Source organism: Pongo pygmaeus, chromosome 5 (assembly GCF_028885625.2).
Source record: "Pongo pygmaeus isolate AG05252 chromosome 5, NHGRI_mPonPyg2-v2.0_pri, whole genome shotgun sequence".
Lineage (NCBI taxonomy): Eukaryota > Metazoa > Chordata > Mammalia > Primates > Hominidae > Pongo > Pongo pygmaeus.
The window spans coordinates 168,624,621-168,648,287 of NC_072378.2; the positions used below are offsets into that span (position 1 = coordinate 168,624,621).

General features: G+C 39.6%; 1 protein-coding gene across 23 annotated transcripts in view; it reads left to right on the plus strand.

Annotated features, from left to right (window-relative positions):
* AFDN (afadin, adherens junction formation factor) overlaps positions 1 to 23,667 on the plus strand; it is a 145,067-nt gene that overhangs the window by 97,146 nt on the left and 24,254 nt on the right. For all 23 annotated transcript variants that reach the window (XM_063666839.1, XM_063666850.1, XM_063666842.1 and 20 more), the window contains 6 exons: positions 183 to 286; positions 2,351 to 2,437; positions 19,221 to 19,286; positions 19,493 to 19,566; positions 20,032 to 20,150; positions 22,797 to 22,991. In XM_063666839.1, coding sequence (XP_063522909.1) covers positions 183 to 286; positions 2,351 to 2,437; positions 19,221 to 19,286; positions 19,493 to 19,566; positions 20,032 to 20,150; positions 22,797 to 22,991 — 645 coding nt within the window. The remainder of the gene's footprint in view (positions 1 to 182; positions 287 to 2,350; positions 2,438 to 19,220; positions 19,287 to 19,492; positions 19,567 to 20,031; positions 20,151 to 22,796; positions 22,992 to 23,667) is intronic.

A 23,667-nucleotide genomic window follows, 5' to 3' on the forward strand; every position in this document is an offset into this window, starting at 1 on the left:
CTTGGACCAAAACAAATGGATAATTTTAAATGTCTGGTAATTCAGTTTGCAGAGGGGATTAAAGGTGTAGAGTGAGAAAAATCAATACTGTATTGGATATTAAGCAATCGATAATTAATCTTGCTTCCCTTATCTTGACAAGATGTGCTTTTTCACTTAGAATTTTCTCGTTTCCTCCGTAGGATTTTGCAGGTTAATTCCTCACACACGTTCACCAGGTACTTGGACAATATATTTTGAAGGTGCAGATTATGAAAGTCACCTTCTGCGTGAGAACACAGAGCTGGCAAGTATTTTGAGGGTACCATGAAGTGAAATGGATCCTTAGGACTTGAAGATGTGATGCAGATTTGTTTCTTTCTTACACTGAAGATTGGTGTGATAGCAGAGTTTTAAAATCACCATTAAATACTGATATTCAAAAATTTTTAAGCTATAATTCATATATATGTATTTTTTCCTCCCAAGCCATGTCTATTACAGTTTTGTCTGTAAGCAATGGTGCTTTTTAAAATAAAGAACACTTATACCCATGGTTATACCAGTCTTAATACATATTTTAAAACATATTAATATGATAACCTTAAAATATTTTCTTAAAATTCTTTGGCAGAAATATTTCATTCTTTTATAGTCAGTTCTGCCTTGTCTTAAATATATATCAAGCCATTTAGAGGTATTTTATATCTTTTTGAAAGAGTGGTAAATCCCCAAATTTCCCAGCTTCATACATGTTAAGAATAATTCTACTTTGCTTCATATAGATAGTTTTAAACACAAACAGGAATTTTTTGTATATTCCAAGTAATTAATTTGGCTTCCTGGCATACTTTAGGTTTGAGCATTATATCGTGGCCATCTCCAGAAATTGAATTAATTGATGATCGTTCTTTTGTACCAAATAGATGATCACATTGAACTACTGACAAAGTGAACATACCCCTAATACTGTTTTTTGTTTTTTTTGTTTTTTTTGTTTTTTTGAGACAGAGTCTCACTCAGTCGCCCAGGCTGAAATGCAGTGGAACGATTTGGCTCGTTGCAACCTCTGCCTCCTGGGTTCAAGTGATTCTCCTGCCTCAGCCTCCCACTAGCTGGGATTACAGGTGCCCGCCACCACACTTGGCTAATTTTTTTGAATTTTTAGTAGAGACGGGGATTCACCATGTTGGCCAGCCTGGTCTCGAACTCCTGACCTCAAATGATTCGCCCACCTCAGCCTCCCAAAGTGCTGGGATTACAGGCATGAGCCACCTCGCCTGGCCGCTAATACTTTTTATTGACTTTACTAACTGCTGTTTGTTAAGTCCCAAATAACAGCAGCAACTTCTGGTTACCCAATTTTATGGAAAAACAAGTACCTTCTAGGTAGATTCACTCATTCCTCGTCTTTTTAGTTTATTCTAAGACTCCTCAGGAGATTTCAGGTTTTGATTTAAAAGAAATAATAATTCTAATGTCAACTAATTTTATTTTCCTTAAAATAGTCTCTTACAAGCTTTAGTTATTATCTTTCTAAATTAAAAAGCCATATGTGTAATTACCACCTCTTGGCAAGGTACCTTCCTGCTTATATATTTAATTACTTAAGTTCCTCATTAGTGTGTATGCACTGTTAATTTTCTTCTTGAATTTTGTTTACTCTTTGGTGTATAGGAATGACATGTATAGAACACGTAACTTCAATGAGTAATTTCGCTTTCTCATTCTTTGAGTCTGTCAGGAGCTGTCTTGCCTTACAGTCTGTCAGTTTTAGGCTCCTTACCCGGCCAGGCGGGCTTCACTCAATAGCAGTGCGCTCTGGATGCTGCTGCATGAGTCCTGCAGCGGCGTTGGTGCTGCGATTTAAAATAAAATGACTGCTGGGTTTTCGCAAGAGACAAAGATGTTAGGTCATCTTTGTTATAACCATTTTTTGCAGTCCAGTCCTCCCCATGGATAGTGTAAAATAAGTTTAAATTTCTTCTTTGAAAACACAAAAAGACTGGTAATTTATTTTGAAAGGTAATAAAGTGAAAATTGAATTTTGTCCTTATGATCAGGCTTTCTACCTGATAGTAATGGGGGTTTAATTTTGTTTTGTAAACTAAGTTCTTCAAATCACATTTAAATAGCATTTATGACTAAATTCGTCTTTAAGACTTGAGTCAAGAATATCGATTTAGTTTACCAGATTAATACCTGAAGAGTATCTATATTAATTGAAATTTTTTTTACTGTTTATCTTCTCACCCTTTTTCTTTCCCCATTTGCTCCAGTGAACATGATTGACTAGATCATGAGTTGTCTAACCATATACAGAAGCACTTCCATTTCAGTCATAAAATAAACCTTTGTTTTCATCCTTTAGGCTCAGCCTCTGAGGAAAGAACCTGAAATAATCACTGTGACCCTAAAAAAGCAGAATGGAATGGGCCTTAGCATTGTTGCAGCAAAGGTAGGCCAATTAGTCATGTGAGAGTTGTTCTCTCCAGTCTTTCAGCATTGAATCAGTGGTTGTCAGAGTGGATCGTGTGGGAGTACTTTACCACCTGTGTATAACATGCCTGTTCAGTTCTGTTTCTGTGTAGGAGAGGAATGGTGTTACATGAATGAAGCCAGTGTGCTCACTGGGCCCAATTAGTTGAGGGATGATCTCCTACTCTGAGAATGTAGCTAGAGTGATACTTTGAGATTGAGCAGATGGTGCTCAGAAGGAAACAATTTAAAGGCATAGTCAAAACTTGATTCACACAGTGAAGAGAGAAAGCATTGCTACAGTAGAAAACTGCATCGTGGGAGTGGGGCACAGGGCTGTCACCTCATCATAGTGGGCCACTGGACGCCTTTCTCAGACTCCAGTGCACATAAGAACCACTAAGGACTTTGCTACGCAAGGAGATTTCTGGTTCTCATTTCCAGGTGCCTTCCAGTAAGTCTGGCGTGGAGCTTAGGAAATGGCATTCTTAACCTAGGCCTTCTATAGTTCTGATAGGTGTTGACTGCTGGACCACCCTCCTGGAATTCTTGGGGTTTGAATCCCTTCACCCGCTAGTTTTGGCAGGATATTTAAAGCTACACACATCTTTCCTTTGAGTTAAAGAAATGAGTATTGTGACTTGGTGTTACTCACTCATGAGCCTCTTCCAATATGGAGTCTCAATTATGTTTGCTTAGAATGAATTTTAGCTTTGAATCATATTTAGATATTTTCCATGAAACAAATATGTTTTTAGCTAATATTCAGTAACTAATGTTTCAGTCAACTTTGCTGATATTTTGCTTAAAAATAGCACTTTGGCCACTATAATTTGTATTTTTGTTTCTGTCTCTAGGGAATATATGAAAAGCTTGAAAGTGTTACATGCAGTATGATAGAAGTGCCTTCTGAATTATACAGTTAATGTGCCCTGAGAAATATTTTAATTGCTAATAGTCAAGAATTTTAGTTTATTTTTCTTTATACCAGAATTATATTATCCTGAATATTAATTTGGAAATAAACGGACTATCATTTGAAACCTTGCCATTCCCATTGCCTGCAAACATGTGATTTTTAAAAGCTTTCACCGAAGCTTTTTCTTCCTCAGCTGCTCTAATTGGTGAAGGGTCCATTTGAAATGAGGGTATAGGGACAGGCCATGAGGTCAGCTTTGCAGCGAACAAATGCAGAAGTGTGAGAAAAAATGTTGAGGTCCTGGCTTTGAACTGAAGGCTAGATGGTGAGCTAATAAGTGGTCTAACAAGTACACAGGGCTCTGCCTGGCTGGGCATATTTGCATCTACTGTCCCATCATGCTGTGAGGCCTTTTTTATTTTTATGTTTTAAAAGAGGCTGGGTCTTGCTCTGTCACCCAGGCTGGAGTGCAGTGGCACAATCACAGCTTTGAACTCCTGGGCCAAGTGATCCTCCGGCCTCAGCCTCCCAAGTAGCTAGGACTATAGGAGCATGCCACCATGCCTGGCTAATTTTAGAAATTTTTTAGAGACAGGGTCTCGCTATGCTGCCCAGGCTGATCTCGATCAAACTCCTGGCCTCAACCAGTCCTCCCACCTCGGCCTCCCAAAGTGCTAACAAAGCTTTTGTGTCCTACTTTGCAAGGACTTCCTGGCAGCTCACTCTGCTCATCTCTGTCCCCTAAATCAGGGTACTTTTAGAACTGGAATTAAATCATGAGGAGTTTGGTATCTTTTTTCCTGTCAGACTGACTCTGTAGCATCTTCACTGTAGTTATCCCCACTCCCAGACACAGTCCCCAGCATATAGTAGGCAAAAAATACTTGTTGAAAAACAGCAAATAAGAACAATTTTACCGAGTGGATATTTGATTTGCTGTTATACAGGTTTAATCCTGGAAGTTAATTTATTTAAAATAACACATTACCAGCTATGTTAGCACAACTCTCACTGAATTAGCTATGAGGAAAATTTGTTATCCATAATCTTAGTCATAACAACACAAATGCCTATGAAACAATATGTGATTAAGATCTAGTGCAAGTACCATAAAACTTTACCTTTGTGTATTTTGGAGAAATTAAGAAGATGAATGGGTGTTGTAGCAGTTGTGGAGGGCATCTTGGGAGAAGTGGAGTTTCAGCTAATCCTTGGAACAAACAATTGGAATAAAGGAATAAGGGAGATATATCGTGGGTGGGAGTGAGAGCACAACCAGAGATAGAAGAAATGAGTCTTGTGTGGGCCACTTTTGGATAAGGTGAAACCTGTGCGATTACTAAGGAGAGCAGAATAAGGAAGGCAGTGCTTAATTAGTTTTAAAACTCTTGATTGTCAGGTTAAGGAGTCTGTGCCTTATCTTGTAGGCACCACAAAGAAATGCAGGATTTAGAACAAAAGAGGAACATGATGAAACTGACATTTTAGGAGGCTTTATCTGGGTCTGGTGTGCAGGATGGATTAGAAGAACCTGGGACGAAAGGTGGGCGTCTGTTCAGGAGTTCGTCAGAGGAACCTGAACCCTTTTAGCATATGGGTTGAAGGTGCTGGGTGGGGCATAGTAAGCTGCCTCTCAGAGACCAAGACGTGGGGTTCACCTGTGCAGGCAGAGGGTAGTCCAGGGCCCTTCAGTCCACCTCACCATCCAGAATTTCTGCTTACTCCTGGTAAGGGTCCTGCTCACAGGCCATATTTCCAGGCTGTTGCAATTTAAGGGACCAGGACTCAAACATTTGGAGATGTAAAAGGGGAACTATAAGCCATAGAGCTATGTTTTCTCTTTGCTTACCAACTGAGTCAGTGCCCATTTTCAGGAAAAAATCAGAATCACAAATTACCCTACCGTACTCAAATCTGTGGGCAGAATGTAACCTCCATATTTTCTGTTATGTTCATCCTGTAACCTTATTTTAAATGCTCTTCTTACCTGGGGTTTTAAGAGTGTTGGAGGTGGAAGTAGGGGACTTCCACGATCAGTGTCCGCCTCTTCCAGTTAAAAGAAGTATCTTGCAGTACAAAACTATTTGTTTCCTATAGATTCAAGTCTAATTTACTTCAGCATTCAGTCTGTCAGAGTTTTTGGTATTCTCTTTTGCATGATTTCTGGATGTATAAAGGAACCAGCATTACCTTACAAGCAGGGAAGAAGGAGTGGAGCTCTGGGTTCACTTGCCACTTTCTCACCCTCTCCTGGGTGGCCTCTGGCCTCTGGTTGTTTGTCTCTGAATTTTGACCTCTGTCCTTGCCAGGGTGACGGGGCAATTAGGACAACAAGCCAGCTTGAAAGTCACACCTGAGCCTCTGTTCAGTCTTACTGTGGCAATGCAGGCAAGAGGCTAAGGGACAGGGTGCCAGCCCCAGTGTCAGGTGACAGTCAGAGGATGCCCAGATGAGGAGAATCCTCTCATTTCAGGGAGGAGCTCCAGAAGGAAGGTTCTGCCAGCTATGAACCTGGGAGGGAGAGGGGAAGGAGCGCAAAAGGTGTCAGGAAAAGTGCCTCAGCTCAGACGCTCAGGCACGGGTGCAGAGCCCTAGGAGTGCCCGACTGTGCCTGAGTCCAGGGAGCCCATGCTGCTTGAATGGGCTCCACCTGGCCTCTGCCCATTTGTGCATCCATGCTGCTGCCCACACCTATCTTTGCTTGTTTTTAGATCCTTGCACTTGGTCACCTCTTCCACACCCAGCCTCTGCTATTCCCTAATCCCCTCTTCTGTGGGGTGTGAAGTCCCCTGAGCTGCTGTATGTCCTCTTTGCATTTGCTCTTACACAAGGAAGCCTCAGAAGAAACACAACCTTCTCTCTGTATCTTCAATGGAAAGTAATTTCGTCATAAAAATAACTGACTCTGGAATCTTTGCTATTACAAAAATATTTGTCATTTGTGGTGAAAAGGTACAGTAGGTATCAGTGTAGCACAATTACTGGCTTCCGTGAGTCTAATGTGATTTAGGAGCCTGCAGGGGTTAGCTTCAGGGTGTATTGTCATTTCAAGACTAGGTTCTTTGTACTTTTACTAGTATTAGGATAAACTTGATATGAAAGTAGTGGCTAATTGTTAAAATAATATTTCAGAAGAGAATATTACTGCCTATCATGTGAAAAGCAGAGTGTAAATTTTCACTTTTAAACTTTAAATCTCCAGCATTTAAAAAAAAATTAACAAAAGACGTTTAAAAACATTTGTAGAAAAGACCAGGAAATAACAATGTTAATAGTACTTCTAACTGGGTTGTAGGCTATATTAATAGAATTGGGGCTTAATGGGGCATAGTAACAGCGTAGAAGGTTAGGTACATACAATAAAAAAGATGGACCTTTCACCAGCTGAAGCTAGATTGGGGATGTGTCTAATGTGCATGTCTACACTGCACCTGCAAATTTGTGACTCCTGAATTAAACATGCTTCCCTCCCTCTCCTCAGGTCACTCACACAGCAAGTCTTCCCTGGTAAGAGGAAGTTGAAGGTAGTTAGTTGTCCCCTTAGAGCAGGACACTCCAAAAGACAGCCTGAAGAGGTTTCGAACACCCACTCTGTTTGGCATCCCTGTCTCACTCTACCGTGCGTGGCTTTGCTGCCTCCGTGGGGAGTCAGGCGGGAAGAGGTAGAGAATGACTGGAAAGGCCCTGCTCTTCCCTTTGCTGGGGACATAGACCTGTGTGTCCCTTTTCTAAAGTGGGGGGTGATCCTCCCTAACTTGTAGATGATGTTCACTTTGTTCTTGTTTTTGGTCTTTTCAAATACCTTCCACAGTGAATAATGTGTATAAATTGAAAACTGGAAGAAAGAAAAGGGAGTTCAGATTTAGTTCTAAAGTGGTTAACTTGGCCAGGCGCCATGGCTCATGCCTGTAATCCCAGCAGTTGGGTTTAGGCCGAGGCAGGAGGATCACTTGAGCCCAGGAGTTCGAGACCAGTCCAGGCAACAAGGTGAGACCCCATTTCTACACAGAAATCAAAAAGTATGCTGAGTGTGATGATGTGCGCCTGTGGTCCCAGTTACACTGGCGGCTGAGGCAGGAGGATGGTTTGAGCTCAGGAGGTTGAGGCTGTGGTGAACTGTTTTTTCATCATTGCACCCCAGCCCAGGTAACAGAGCAAGACCCTGTCTCATAATAACAATAATAAAATGGTTAATTCATCAGCTTATAAAATAGATTTAGTGAGACTAAGTGTGGATTTGACGCTCATGAAAGTTTTTTTTACCTAGTGATAAAAGTTTTCTTCTCCTGCCGAGATGTCTGTGATCTTAGTCACTTCATCAGCACATGCCCCTTGACCACTTGAAAGATGAGACAGAAAAATATGAGTGAGGAATTATATGATCGATGGTCATTATCCATGGCTGTTTGCAGAATGTCTAAACTGCACTCCAGAGTGGAAGTCAGTGCTGAACTTGAAGGATGAGTCAGTGTTAGCCAGGTCAAGGATGGCACCGGGCCCTGTGCACAGGCTCAGCCCAGTTTGGGCTGTCAGGGGAAGCCATGTAGGGTGTGTGGAGAGGCAGATAGGACCGGATCCTAGAGTACAGTGTCAGCAAGCTTTTTCTGCAAGGGGCCAGACTGTGGAGATTTTCTACTTTGCAGGCCATGTGGAATCTGTTGCCCTGAGTAGTTCTGCTATCATGGCAGCCACAGGGCAGTTTGTGGCATAGCGTGGCTGTGTTCCAATAAAACTTCATAAAGAAAGGCCTTGTGATGGTGGGTCTGGACAGAGCGGAGGATTTTATTATAGGTGAAATAAGGACCCTTGAGGTTTAAATGAGGCATGGTATGATTAGAGTGCAGTTTTTAAAGTTTATTTTTACAACTCTGGAACATGGATTAGAGACGATCGGAAGTACAGCCAGAGACTAGTAAGTAAGTTGTACTAGTTTCCAGATGAGAGGTCGTGGAGGCTTACAGTAGGGTCGCGGCAGTGGAGATGACGGGATGGTTTGCTGTGTGTGCAGAGGACAAAGGCGTTCTGGAACAGACACCCCGTGAAGGCAGGCATCTTCTCTTATCCACTATTGAAAGGTTGACAGTTTCTGGTGATGGTGGGTACTGATACATATTTTGTTGAATGGCAGTTTTTGGATTGGCTTATGAGTTGCAGTAGTGGATGAAAGAGGGAAGTATGATGAATCTCAAGAAGATGAATCTTGATTCTGTCTTGAGCAGCTGGACATATGGAGGTGTGATTTACAAAGGCAGGGAAACTGAAGGGGGCAGGCATGGTGGCATCAGGAGTTCAGCTTTGAACATGTCATACTGGAGATGTGGGATGCCTGTTGAGGTGAGTGAATAGATTATCTAGTACATAGTTGGATAGTGAAACTCAGAAGGTTAGAGCTAGAGATAAAATTTGGATGTCAGCATACAGATGCTCTGAAGGAAATAAAGAAAATGACCTGTTAATTGGACAGTGTAACATTTTCAGAAATGAAGCATCTGTTAATGCCTTTTCTTGAAATGAGAGAATTGAATCTAGCAGTTCCCTGGCATACTGGATTACTAAATACAGTCCATTTTTTTCCAGTTTACTTGTAATTTCTGGTACTTGGAAAGTCATCTAATACATACACACTGCCAAGATAACACTGTGTAGTTGATAGGTATGTGGGTCTGCTTAAATTATTATAATAGAGTGGAGGTATTTTTGATATTTCAGGGGTATATTCTGAGTGCAGGGTAGGGCAGTATACAGGGGGATCTCACCGTTAGCCCTGCCCTGCGTCTTACTGAGCCTGTTGGTGTGGCGGCGTCACGTAGGATTCTGTTCATGTCTGGGCTTTGCAGTCACGCTGCTGCTTTGGAGCACGGAGCACATGGCACCCCCTCTCAAAGCTTCAGTTTCCTTGCCTTTAATATAGTAGTAATAGTTATAGTTACCTCAGCTCTTCAGAGAGAGAAGCTGTGTCAGGCATGTTGAGCCTGGTATTGGATAATCACCTGCTGTTTGTATTCTTGTTAGTCTCATGAGTGTGTGGTATATGTTTTTTTTCTGCAGAGGAACCTATAGACTTGTGTAGTTAAATTTTACCCCTAGTCATTTGTGTGCTTTTGTTGTTTTCTATAAGCTGTGTGGTTTTTGTATTTGGCCCGTTCTTTTTTCCTTTTCTAAATTGGTGTATGGGTTAGCTGCTGTAACCCTGAACCATGTTTTGATGTTAAGTTCCCTGACTCGCCTTCCACATGGTGGTTAAGTTTTATGAAATCCAGATGATTTGGAAGCAATGTGGGTATGCAGTTTACTTTTTAAAACATTGCTTTTGGGGACGATCAGCAGGCTACTTCTTGCTCATCTGTGGGACAACATGATGCTTCCTGTTTAATTTGGATTTTAAAATTACAAACAGTTCCCTCCTTTTTATTTTTCTAAGTCTTTTTAAAGTTTAAAAGTACAAAGTGAGTAGCAGTCAGCGTGGACTGGTTACGTAAGAGCCTGAATATTGCGTTGGTTCTAGGTCGTGTTGATAAATGCCGTACAGGGTCGTAGCATCCAGCGCAGAATGTGGTGATCCCGGTCTTGAAAAACCAGCTGTCTTGGTTGCTGTTGAAAACTGAGAGAAGTAGACGGTTGATTTTCAGTTCATGAAGTTGTTGTGGTCCCGGAAATGAAAATGTGGTTCTCTGTTGTTGGAAGAACACAGTCAGTGGTGAGTTTCTTCAGGGGGCAGTTGTCGGTGTTCTTATGCTCGCTGTGGTCTTGAAAGAATGCTTTTTCTTTCAATATAACTTGTTTAAACCTGTCAATAATTAACTTGCTCATGAAGCAACAACCATTTAATGTAGCTTGTAATTACACACTCATTTTTTTTTTTTTTTTTTTTGCTATTTTTGTGCTGCAAATTCTTAAGCTTCATAAAAACATAAGCCTTCTGTATGCTGCTTATTTAAGAAAACAGCCATGATATTTCATCCTGTTAGGTATAATATGGTGAAGGTTGCTTTAAATATGATAACTGCCACTATGTAACTTGCTGAAGACATGGACAAGAATATCCATGGTGTAACCTATATTTGGCCCCATTAGGTGGTTTTAACTACAGCCTTTCTCTAAAACCTGTTTTTTCTAAAAATGAACATAAAAATGACACTTTTAAAAGTACTTAGGATGTTTTACTGTTTTATTTAAAAATAAATGGTTAATTAATGCCTTAAGTATGTTCAAGTTTATGCTTTTAGACAATGTACTGATTTAAAGTTTTAAAATCTTAAAATCTTAGCTTAAAACATAAGATTCCTATGCCCTAAAAATGAGAGAGTAAAGACTGTTTATTAGCATGCCTTCTCCCCGTTTAGAGAGTCAGTTTCTTGCATAAACTGTAATTTAGTCCTTTGAAGACTTTGAGACCTTCTCTTGTGTTCTTTAATGGTCTAATTATGACCACGTGGGAAACACCTAGTCAAACAAATGAAGTCAGGAAATTCCGGGTTCCTTTTTAGTCAGTTCCAAAGACCTATTGTGCTTACAGTTTCTTCCATGGAGATGCCAGAAACATCTTTCCACTAAGTTGTATGAAGTGACACTGCCCCTCATGGCTTCTTATGAATTTGGAAACAATATATTTTTGTGTCAAAAGCAAAATAGTAAATTATATGAAAGAATACTATTTTTACCTAGTTTATAATTTTGGCCTAAGTGCTGATTTCTTGGATTGGCTGAAATACTGAATTCAAGTACAACATTAAAATAACATAATAGGAACATAAAATGTTGATCCTCTAAAGAGCCATCATAGAAAATGATGATAATTTGTCAAGTTTACCTGGATGTAGAATATTGGCTGTGGGGGTAGCCCAGAGGTTCAGACTGCCCCGGACTTGCCCCATCTCTCTCAGTGGAATCTTAAGTGATCCAGACCCATCCCCTGCACATACCAGGACTCTAGGGAGCTTTGTCAGGAGTGTCAGGGTCGCCTCCAGTGGTCTCTTGTGCCTGAAAATCTGCTGAGTCGCACACCACTTTGCGAGGCTAAGGAGAGTTGTGCACTCTTCCCTGGTGAAGTTCACACACCTGCAAATGTCGCATGTGGTCTTTCGGGGTTTATGGGCCTCCTGCATCCCATCTGTGGGACCACCTTCGTTCCCTTCATTTTATGGAGAGGGAAGAGATAGATGTGGTCTGTTGGGTTTGTATTTTATACAAAGCATAAACGAAAACCAGAGCTGGAACTACAGCCTTGCTCATAGATATCAAGCTTAGTTACCTTGCTTACAGCACCAAACCTGCTAGGGGTAACTTACCATGGACTTCCAAGGTTGCTGAATATAGAATTCATATACAAAGTGAATTTTAGAACTGATTATTTCAAAATTAAGGTAATTCCTACCCAATAAGAGAGATCTTTAGAATGTTTTTAAAACCCAAGCCTGGATTTACTTATCTGACTAGAAATAAAGCAGTTGAAAAACCCTGAGGAGAGCAGCAAGCGGGCAGAGTGTCAACAGAAGCATGCCTGATGACTGAAATACTTCTGGGCTCTGAGGTCATTCCAGCCACTTATTGTTCTAAAATCACCAGCCAGAGAACCCAGGCTAGGTTTTCTTACCTGAGAACAATAGGGTTGGATTCATGATGATTTGGCCAGCATATCTTTCTTCCTCCTGCTCTTTTTTTTTTTTTTTTTTTTGGATTGTGTTTTAATGATGTCTTTATGCTGTTTATCACGTTGTACTCCCACACGCACTCAGGGTTTGCTACTGGAATGTTTGAAGCCTAGGCTCCGCCTGACCGAGCCTCCCTGTGCGTGTGGGGAGACTACCTACACTTCTATAAAACCTCTTCTGAAAAGGTGCAGTAAAAGAATTAGAGAAGACATTTGGGGAGCAGTCTTTTCCTTGTTGCCATTTCTCATCGGATGTACAAAGCAACTTATAGGTGCGTGCTTCTTTCTCAGTTCTAGGGAAAGTTGAATGTATAGCAGCTGAGTTATTTCTGTTTTTTATTATAATTTTTGATAACTTTTTGTTCATTTATTGCCATGCTCTCTTGTAACTCATTCTACAGGTAAATTTCAGATACAGCTTTGGTTCATCCTTTTTTTGTCCTCCTTTCTTCTCTCTCCTCTCCCTCATTAGTCCCATCCCCCCTCTCAAACCCCCTTCTTTCCTTTTTAATGGAAAGAAAGGCAGTTTCAAGAGGCATTTTAAGATTAAAATGTTAAGATCAAACAGGCAGTGATCTTTGTGTTTCCTTTTTGCCTTTTTTTTTTTAAAAGGATACAAGATCTAAATCTTCTGCCAGTGTGTGCTACACGTTGGGTATCCTCTGATACGCTGAAATTACGTTGAAGGGCACAAAGGCTGAACATAGCAGTTTGGATGCTGTACTGCAAATGTTCTCAGGGACCTCCAGACGGGGAAAAGTATATTTAAAAATTTACTTCTGGTATTTAAGTTTGGTTAATTAAATTCCAAAATTGTACTTAATGAAATTTGTAATTCCTGATGCCTTTTGAATCTGTAACTGCTTTTCAGAAGACCTCTGCCTCAACTTTTCTTCAAAGGAACTGATTTGTTAAATGAGGAATGAGTAATCCTGAATAATTTGTTTTGCAAAGAATAAATGGACTAAAATGCAATAATATCTTTTCAAATACCATATTTAGGTACCTTTAAGCAAGTAATCCTTAAAACTATTTAGCCTTTCTGGATTTATCTATAATATTGTGTTCTCAATTTTAATGGCTCTTTTGCTTTTCTTTTTTTTTTTTCTTTTGGTTGGAAATCAGGATGTGTAATGTTAGCATGTAAATTGTAGTATGGTAAAATCTCGTTTTTGCCATGTTATCTGTGTAATTGCAAATGTGTTGCTAGTACCTATCATTACTCATGACAAACATACTATGAAAATCTACATTATTAGTGCAGCACTGTCCGATAGAAATATAATATGAGCTACATGGGGAATTTTTAGTTTTCTACTAGCTGTGTTTTTTTAAAAAGTGAAGTTAATTTTAATACCATATTTTATATTATCTAATACATCAGAAATGTTATTTCAACATGTAGTCAATATAAAAATCAATGAGGTAGTTCACATTCTTTTTTCCATACTAAGTCTTTGCATTTCCATATTTCAGTTTGGATGAGCCACATTTTCAGTGCTCTGTCCCCACCTGTGGCCTGCTGACTTGCCATACTGAACAGCACAGTGTTTAATACCATTTCACTAGTATTCTTGGAACTGTTTCTACATTTCTGTGATTGTTTTTGGTTGGTAATTACATAGCTTCCACTCGAATGTTCTACATGCTGACACACAGCAGCAACGAACGTAGAGCTTCTAGGCCTGGCTGTTCTTTCTTAGTTGGAAAAGAAATAGAATTACCATAAAATGAATTTTAATTGTGTGCACATGTAAATATAAAGACACTAGTTATTTTAATAAATTTTGAGTTCAGCCCTAATAGACTACATAGATTGTCCATTATTGTTTAGAAATAAGACCTAAATTAAGTGGTTTAATATTTCTGAAATTAATAAATTGTTTCATACATTTTTTTTTTTTAACCGTAGGCAGTACAATTCTCATTTATTCAAATGAAGTGGGGTAGGTAGTGAGAGCTCCATAATGTTAGGGAATTGTTATGGCTCGACAGACGACAGTTTGCTGAGGCATCTGACCAGCAGCAGAGGCAGGGATGCAGCAGAGCTTCTTTACTCGGCTCTTCCCCCAGTCAGGGTGCACATTCCAGGCCTGCACTGCCATAGCCAGATTGAGAAACCTTGGACAAGTGGACACCTTGTAGTTGGACAGAGACTGTGGTGGTTCGGGTTGAAGGTAATTGCCCATATTGATGTGATACAAGTAGACATTTCCTAGAGTTCTTTCATCTCTGGGTAGTCATCTCTAATTTTGTTTTGCTAAGATAATTACCGGTAAAACTATAATTTCTCCATACAGCAGTTGTAGTTAGAATTTTTATGATCAGTTTATGACTGTGAGCTGCACCTGAAGTATAAGTAGGATCCAAACAACCAGAGGTGGTAGGAGGGAAGGGCATGTGAATGGGGCCAGTGGGTCTGCAGGAAAGGAGTGTGTACAGAAGGTGCAGGGTCAGTGGACAGGGAATGTGTCCGCGGAAACATCCATGAAGCAGAGCAGTCCGTGAAGTGGAGGCCCGAATGCCCACCAAAACGTGGATAACCTGTGACATTATCCAGATCCGTATTCTTTACTTGCACATTGTTTTGTCTTCCTGTGTCTCTCTAAGAGTATTTTCAAAAAATATTCCGTGATGCGTTGTCTTGACTTTTGATCAAATTCCATTTTTATGACCAACCTTGAATAGACCTTTTAGATTTTAATGGGTGTTTTGAATTGAGGTCTCTCATAATCATGAATGCTTTTTAAAATGTTTTTGTAGAGACAGGATCTCGCCATGTTGCCCAGGCTGGTCGTGAACTCTTGGCCTCAAGCAGTCCTCCCGCCACAGCCTCCCAAAGTGTTGGGATGACTCCCACCATGCCTGGCCCTATCATGAATGCTTATTTCCTTAAATGAAAACCTCCTTTTGTGACAAGCAGATATACTTATAAATTCATTTTACTTGGAATTAAAAGAAGTGGTTATTACTTAGAATTCAGATAAATTCTGAATATATAAGAAAATAGGATGTGTCTTATATGTGCCTTTCCTGACAATCATGGATTTGAGTTCCCTTCCTGAAAGGGCACATTGGGTGCCAGAACCTGAAGTGCTTTTGTATCTGTCTTTCTAAAGTAGTAATTTTACAGTTTTATTGCTAACCCATATATAATGGGCATATCAGTTGCTTCTTAACTTACTATTCATTCAGTAAAATTACAGACCTCCTCATCTTAGGTTTTTAAAATAGGAAATTGACCAAATTCCTTATTGATCAATGTTGGTAAACTATAAGTCAACCTAATTGAGAAGCTCTTCTGGAAGGGATAGAGCTCCTTACATTCAAGAAGCTTCTAATGGAGTTGGAGGAAGGAGCCATTTGCAGAGGTAGCTGTAATGCAGGACACAGTGACTCACTGCTCACAAAGAACAAAGAGAATCCAATGTGATGAGAACATAAGTGAAAGATGATACCTTCCCTGACACTGGGAAGGTGAGTGGGCTGGCAGGTGAGCCTCGGAGGTGAATGATGGAGAGGATTTGGGCATATATCTTACATCAGAAAGACAGTTGGTGTAGAGAGAACATCAACCAAGTCATGAACATGAGTCAGATAGAATGGGAAGAGGTGAGGGGTGATTTGGGTGGAGAATGACGAGAGAGGTTCATGGAGCCATGAATAACTTATGCAGGAAGCTGCTGTGAATTTTTACAGCAGCTGGCAGTTACAAGAGTCTGGTCAGCATAGTGTGAGCTGAGCTATGCTTCAGGAAATGCGATTGGATGTAGAGAGACCAGAAGATCAGTCATGAGGAGAGCTTCCTCATTTTGCCAGAATTTGTCTGAAATTTATAATGTAAACTTCAACCTATTTAAAGATAGGGAGTGCAGTCAAACATCAGTAGTACATGATCAATTTTGCTTCAGGATTTAAATTTAGGCATTAAATTTCATATTGCATATAGTATCATAAATTACCTACCTTAAAATGGTAGAGGATTCTGGGTTCTTTAAATGCCATGTGCCGTTCATGTGGAGCCCACATGTTCACCTTGCACGTCGGCTGTCTGCTTGTATAGGGTGGCTAGGAAGGAAAAGAGCCTAGTAGTTGCCCTCAGGTATGTGATTACTGCTCTGAATGAAGGAGTTGAAACATGGAGTAACAGGTGCCACTAAACTGAAGTTTATTGTGAAACTGGAACAAAGACAACTTCCAAAAATGAAAATTGGGAGTGGCAGAAGAGCTGACTGGCAGGCAGCACCAACTGTGTGCAGGGGCTTGGGTTTTAGGGAGAAATGAAACAGTCCTGTTTTCATTTCTGATATCATTCTATTTTATGATTTTAAAAAGGGAGTTTTGTTATTACAGTTTGTCTAAGTAACTGTCATTTTTTTGGTCTGTATTAATTGTGATCATGTAAAGCATACCAGAAATGGAGGAAGGAGGCTTGATTTATTGTTCTAAAATATATATCTGGTATTTCCTTGTTTATAATAGTGTCACTAAAAATGCTGTATTACTAATATTATTGCTAAACATTTTTCTTGTCAGAGATGTTAATAATTGGTTATCTTAGTAAAGGGATGATTTTTATTCTTTACAAGGTCAGTATTACATTAACCGGAAGATAATGCCATGTGAAAATGTTGTGAGATGCCCATTCTCACTGACAGTTGGCATTGTGATGTTCAGTAATCATTGCTTTTCTGTAGTCAGGTAGAAAGCAGAGGAAAAAATAGGTAGTGCTTATAGAACTTTTTAAAAACCTGACCTAGGGTAGCAGCTGGAAGGGAATAGGCATGCAGCCTTTTCAGGAAAAGGAAAAGAAGGACTGGCAGCACTCCAACTAGAATTATTAGTGGATGACCACAGATGAACTCTGCTGAAGAATAGAAGAAGCTCCCAAATGGCAAGGGTGTTTGTCTGTTTTGTTCATTGATGTGTACATGGAGCTTAGGACAATACAGACGCTGGATGGATATTTGTTCCGTGAATGAAATTTGTCGTTTAAACAGCCAAGTTGTAGAATTAAAGTTATTCATGAATCACATGAAATTATTAAATGTGTGAAAAAATTCAGTTAATTAGATTATGTGTGAGGGATTACCTGATTTAACAAATAGGGGCGGTCGGGAGGGTGCTATGTCGTAGAAGTATTTTTCCGTAGTGTGTCTTAGGTCCTTAGATTCAAGGAAACCCAGCATTGTCACAGATAGAGTGAGGCAAAAAGCATATTTATTATTCTTTTCTAAGTGATATGCTAAAATTCAGAAAGTTGCCGTTTTTTGAGTGCCTGCCGTATATTTTATCTTTTATTTTTGAAATTTTAAATTTACAAAAAGCTCAGTCTTTGCCAACTATCCCAGTCATGCTTTTTATGGCAAAAGGATCTATTCAAGGACCACAGGTTGTATTTGGCTGTTGTGGTTTGTGGACTGTGGTGAATGATTTCTAGAGGGAGGTAGCAAGTGGGCCATGAGGCATCTGGGACTGGGCTGGAGATTTGCATTGAGGTGAGAGTGGAAGCCATCCACAGGAAAGATGTGTGGACAGACACAGAGGGATGTAGGGATGAGGGTGGAAACCGTCCACAGGAGAGATGTGGACAGACACAGAAGGATGTAGGGGTGAGGGTGGAAACCATCCACAGGAGAGATGTATGGACAGACACAGAGGGATGTAGGGGTGAGGGTGGAAACCATCCACAGGTTAGATGTGTGGACAGACACAGGGATGTAGGGGTGAGGGTGGAAGCCATCCACAGGAGAGATGTGTGGACAGACACAGAGGGATGTAGGGGTGAGGGTGGAAACCATCCATAGGAGAGATGTGGACAGACACAGAGGGATGTAGGGGTGAGGGTGGAAACCATCCACAGGAGAGATGTGTGGATAGACACTGAGGGATGACGAGGTGAACAGATGGAAAATTCAGATCAAAAGCTGCAAAGGAGAATACTTGATTTTGCTTTCCGTAGAACTTTTATAAACTTAGTTGCCAGATAATGTAACCACATGAAATTTGAAGTATATACTACTCTCCAAAATGGAGTTGCTTTGTTAAATTAAGAAATACTGTACTGTTTTTAAAATGAGATATGTAATGGATGGTTTTATGCTTACAAAATTTGACCTGCTACAGGCGTTTTGTTTTGGTTTGGTTTGGTTTGGTTTGGTTTTTCCCTGAGGGGATAAAGGGAGTCAGGATCAACAGTGCTGGCCAATCAGGCTGTCTTCTGTAAACTTAACTTGTTAACTAAAGGGGGCAAATGTGAGTGGTTTCCAAGTGAAAATTACATAGCTCCAGGGTGTTATAGAAAATCTGTTTTAATTAAGTCATTTGTTGAATCATATCTTTGTACCTTTCTGTGCTGTATTTTTACTCTTACCATACAGTGCCTCGCAATGATTGAAATGGATTTGTATTTGCCTTCAATCGTTGTGACCTAAGGAATTGTGCTCAGTTGTATAATCTTGTCCATAATATCTAAGTAAGATTTCATGCATAGGAGTGCTTTCTTTGATAGTTGCAATAAATTACCCAAAATTTTGATTGTTATAGGGTTAGGTTTAGTATAGTCGTGGTATCCAAGTAGAATATTGGTGATTCTGAAAATAATTATGTATAGTACTTAAGTCTATCTAACAGAATTTTATTCTTTCATAATATATCAATTCTATGTGAATTGGGTCTTGTTGCTTTGATATTTATTTACAGTTACAGTACATGAGTTATAACTGATTATTTTCTGTATGATTTTCTCTTACTAAGTTCCTCTTACTGTTTGCCACAAGAAATTTTTTTATCATTTAAAATCTTGAACTATACGTATGAAAAGAACAAGGGTATAAGGGAGGATATAGGTAAATGGTGAAATGTAAAAATACTGTACTAAGTTGCTTTTTGTATTAAAATGATTAATAGTATATATCATGCAAGTAGTTTTTAGTTCACTTACACTTGTGGCTGTTCAGAATTATTCTTAAATTAACTTCAGGATTCCAAGTCTCTATTTTAGTCTCATCATTAACTGATGCATGAATAACTGATTTTTCATGCTTCTAATTTTCATGTAAAAATGAGAACCAGGACTTTGTTGCAGTTATCTGTGTACATGTTGGGTGGTTTTATTTTTGTTTTACTTTCCTGCATAGTGCATTTCTTACAGTATATCTTCAATGCAGTGTTTTCACCTTGTTTTTGCAATAGGGTGCTGGTCAAGATAAACTAGGAATCTATGTGAAGTCGGTTGTGAAAGGAGGTGCTGCAGATGTGGTCAGTATCATTTTGAAAGAAGTAAATTTTCAGTGTGTCATATATTCAGCAAATGATGTGAGAGATTCTGCTGATAATTTTAGTTATTTAACACTATAGTGTTTGTTGGAAGAACAAATAGGGTATCTACTCATCATTACCTTTTCTTCCTCCCTCTCTCTTTGCTCTCCACCCCAATCTATGCACACACCTGTGGATTTGCCTAGGATGGACGTCTAGCTGCAGGTGATCAGCTCCTCAGTGTGGATGGACGAAGTCTGGTTGGACTCTCTCAGGAAAGGTATCATTGATTTATTTGCTTGAAGCTTAGTATTAGCATTTTTAGGTGATTTTTGCATTAAATGTTGAAATTGGAAGATAAAAACTATGCTAAAACGTGCTCATATTACTCTTTACCTTTTTTAGTGTACATGACATTTCACTTGTTATCAAATTATAAATATATATTTTAATCTAGTACAGTTTCTTTGAAACTTGAAAGAAACATATTCAACACTTCTTTAAATTTCTGAATATTATCTTACTGTTCTTAATATGATAACAGGAGATGTGTTTGCCTATTTTCATAGTCAGTTTTCAAAGGAGAAAATGGGTAGTGAGTAAGCTGTCTGGAAGTCAGAACCATTACTCAAAATAATAGATGAGGCTGTGTAACATGATTTTCTGTTGCTGTGATCACAGCGATTCATGACAGAGCAGGCACTGCGTTTTTGTTTTTCTTACATGTGTAATCTTCTTCTCCTAGGGCAGCAGAACTCATGACAAGAACAAGCTCTGTGGTGACGCTGGAAGTAGCAAAGCAGGGTGCCATCTACCACGGTCTGGCCACCCTTCTCAATCAGCCATCCCCTATGATGCAGAGAAGTAAGGACCAGTAGGGAAACAAGAGTGTTTTACAGTCATGGCCTCTTTGAATAGTCAGAAAACCCCCATGGAGGAGGTACTGGTGTTACTATTGCCCCAGTTTTAAAGATAAAGAAATTGAGGATGAGAGCGCTTCAGCACAGTGCCTGGGATTCCCATGTGAGCCTTCTGACCTTGGAGCCCACACTGTGAGTCACCAGGCCCCTTCCCTGTCACCAGGAGCCATTTAACTTCACCCCCACAGGGCTGGTTGACTGCTGGTGAGCTTCCGTAGGCCCGGCACATAGTAGGTGCTCAATAGAGAATGAATGTGACGTGTTAAGGATGAACTGGGAAAAAAACTAAAGAATGAATGAATGGATTTTCAGTTTTGATAGGCAGACTCAGGATTTAAAATGTTTAAAGAATAAGTTCAGTTCTTCACTGAAGAAATAGGCATTTATTTGTATATGAGTAGTTACCTTAGTCCTGCATTTGCTGAGATAAGGCATGATGATCTCATTCTGTATACAGTCATGCTCACCTGGCAAGGGGGATCCATTCTGAAAAATTCGTCCTTAGTTTATCTCATCATTGTGTACACATCACAGTGTACTACACAAACCTACATGGTGTAGCCTATTGCTCCTAGGCTGCAGACCTGCACAGCCTGTCACTGTACTGAATACTGCAGGCAACTGTAATTCAGTGGGAACATATCTTAACATAGAAAAACTACAGTTAAAAAAAAAAAAGGTGTAAAAGAGTAACAATGCTAGACCCGTAGAAGGCCACTTACCCTGAATGGAGCTTGTAGGATGGAAGTTGCTCTGGGTGCGTCCGCAAGTGAGTGGTGAGTGAATGTGAAGGCCCAGGACATGGCCGTGACTACTGTGGAATTTATCAACACTGTACACTTAAGCTACACTAAATTTACAAATATATATATATATATATATATATATATATATTTCTTTAATAATAAATTAATCTTAGCTTGCTATAACTTTTTTTTCTATATAAACTTGGCTTAAAACACAAACATGTTGTACAGCTGTACAAAATATTTTCGTTCTTTCTATACTTACTCTATAAGGGATTTTCTATTTTTTTTTTAATTTATCTTTTCATCTTTTTGGTTAAAATCTCGTACATAAGCACACACATTAGCTTCGGCCTGCACAGGGTCAGGATTATCAGTGTCACTGTCTTCCACCTCCACATCCGGTCCCACGGGAAGGTCTTCAGGGGCTGTGACATGCCATGGAGCCATCACCTCCTGTGGTGACAATGCCTTTTTCTGGAAGGCTTCCTGATGGACCTGCCTGGGGCTACTTGACCATTAACTCTTTTTATAAGTAAAGGGAGTACACTCTAAAATAACAATAAAAAGTATAGTATAGTAAAATATATAAACAAGCAACCCAGTCACATATTACATTATCAAGTATTATATACCGTGTATAATTGTATGAGCTATACTTGTATACAGCTAGCAGTGCAGTCTGGCATGACCACAGACACGAGGAATCATTGTACTACAACTTTACACTGGCTAAGATCATTTAGAAGATAGGGATTTTTCAGCTCCATTTTAATCTTAGGAGGCCACTGTCACGGATGTGGTTCATCATTGACCAAAATGGGCTTATTTGGTTCATGACTGTAATTCACTTAAACATCTTAATTATTTAAATAATTTATTTTTTGGAACTGTGGTTTTATAGCTACATCAAAAAGAATCTCAGGATAAAATCAATACAGATTTAGGGCTTTTAAAATAATTAGTTCAGACACAATAGGAGAAAACTGTTGTGATTCATAGCACACCTTGTTAAATGTATACATAGACTTCTAAATATGGCCTTTATGGCTTTCTCCTCCGTAAGGCAGGATTCTAGAAACCTCACAACCCAGAACCTCAAGTTGGCACCTAAGAGTAACAAATCACAGCCACAGCCAAGGCATCAGAGAATGTGACCTGCTGCTTATTGAAGCAAACACACACCACCCACGGGGCATCTCAACAAAACCTAGTGTGGTATTGTCTGCCTTACTCAGCATGTTTTTTACTTTTTATGCAACATAGAACTTAACATCTTGGTTGTCTGATTTCTTAGTTTGTGGTCATTTAAAAGAAGCAAACTAGAATGTGAGTTAGAAATCACAGAGGGAAGCTGTGAACAGTAGATGATAAACCAGGGTGAGCAAGCAAAAAGAAGGAGAACTGACAGAAGCGGCCGCCAGGAGCGGAAGGCTCACGTCACATGACGGCTGCTCATGTAACGTGATGGCTGCTCAGAACGACGACACCGGGCGATTAAAAGTTCAGATATTTTTCTACGAAGTCAGGGAAGCATATATATCTTTATTTATTTTGTTAAAAGATACTTTAAAAATGGTTAGATTTGTTGCTTAAAACAGTGAAGTTTCAGTTAACGAGAAAATAAGCTTTGAAAGTGTTTATCTTCCCATCATTACTAATTAAGTAAAAATATTTTCTTTATTCTCAGTATGTTTACTTAAAAGCTGTTTTATGATTCTGTAGGAAGAGTTGACCTTTATCACCTTATTTCTTATGCTAAGAACAATTCTTATGGAATTTTAATGATAATCAGGGTGTTGAAAATAAAATCTTAAGAGATACTGAATGTGCTTTGATTCCAGTTTCAGATCGTCGTGGCTCAGGTAAACCCCGACCAAAGAGTGAAGGCTTTGAGCTCTATAATAATTCAACTCAAAATGGGTCTCCTGAGAGTCCTCAGCTGCCTTGGGCAGAATATAGTGAACCAAAGAAATTGCCTGGTGATGACAGACTGATGAAAAATAGAGCTGATCACCGTTCCAGCCCCAACGTAGCAAGTAAGAGTGACACTTTTTTGCTTCCTAAGTACACTTGTGGTCACAGTCTGAAGTGAGAGAAGGCACTTTGTGGTTTGTTAATTATTAAAATTATTCTCTGCAAACGTTGGCTAACTAGGATATGGTTTTCATAAGGGATGTCGTAAGTAACATTTCTCTAACAAAAACTAAAATGGAAAAACTTTAGATTCAGTTGATCCCATAAGCAAATACATTAATAACATCTCTATTTGGGGTTGGTAAATTACCAAGATAAACCAAAATATGTTTTACATTTTTTTTTTTTTTTTTGAGACGGAGTCTTGCTCTCTCACCCAGGCTGGAGTGTAGTGCAGTGGCGCGACCTCGGCTCACTGCAAGCTCCGCCTCCTGGGTTCACGCCATTCTCCTGCCTTAGCCTCCCGAGTGGCTGGGACTATGGGCGCCCACCACCACGCCGGGCTAATTTTTGGTATTTTTAGTAGAGACGGGGTTTCACCATGTTAGCCAGGATGGTCTCGATTTCCTGACCTCATGATCTGCCCGCCTTGGCCTCCCAAAGTGCTGGGATTACAGGCTTGAGCCACCATGCCCGGCCAATGTTTTTTACATTTTTAAAGGGTTGTTAACAAAGAGAAGAAGAAATAATAGAAGGATATGCAGCAGGAGACAAAGGCTTACAAAGCCTCAAGTATTT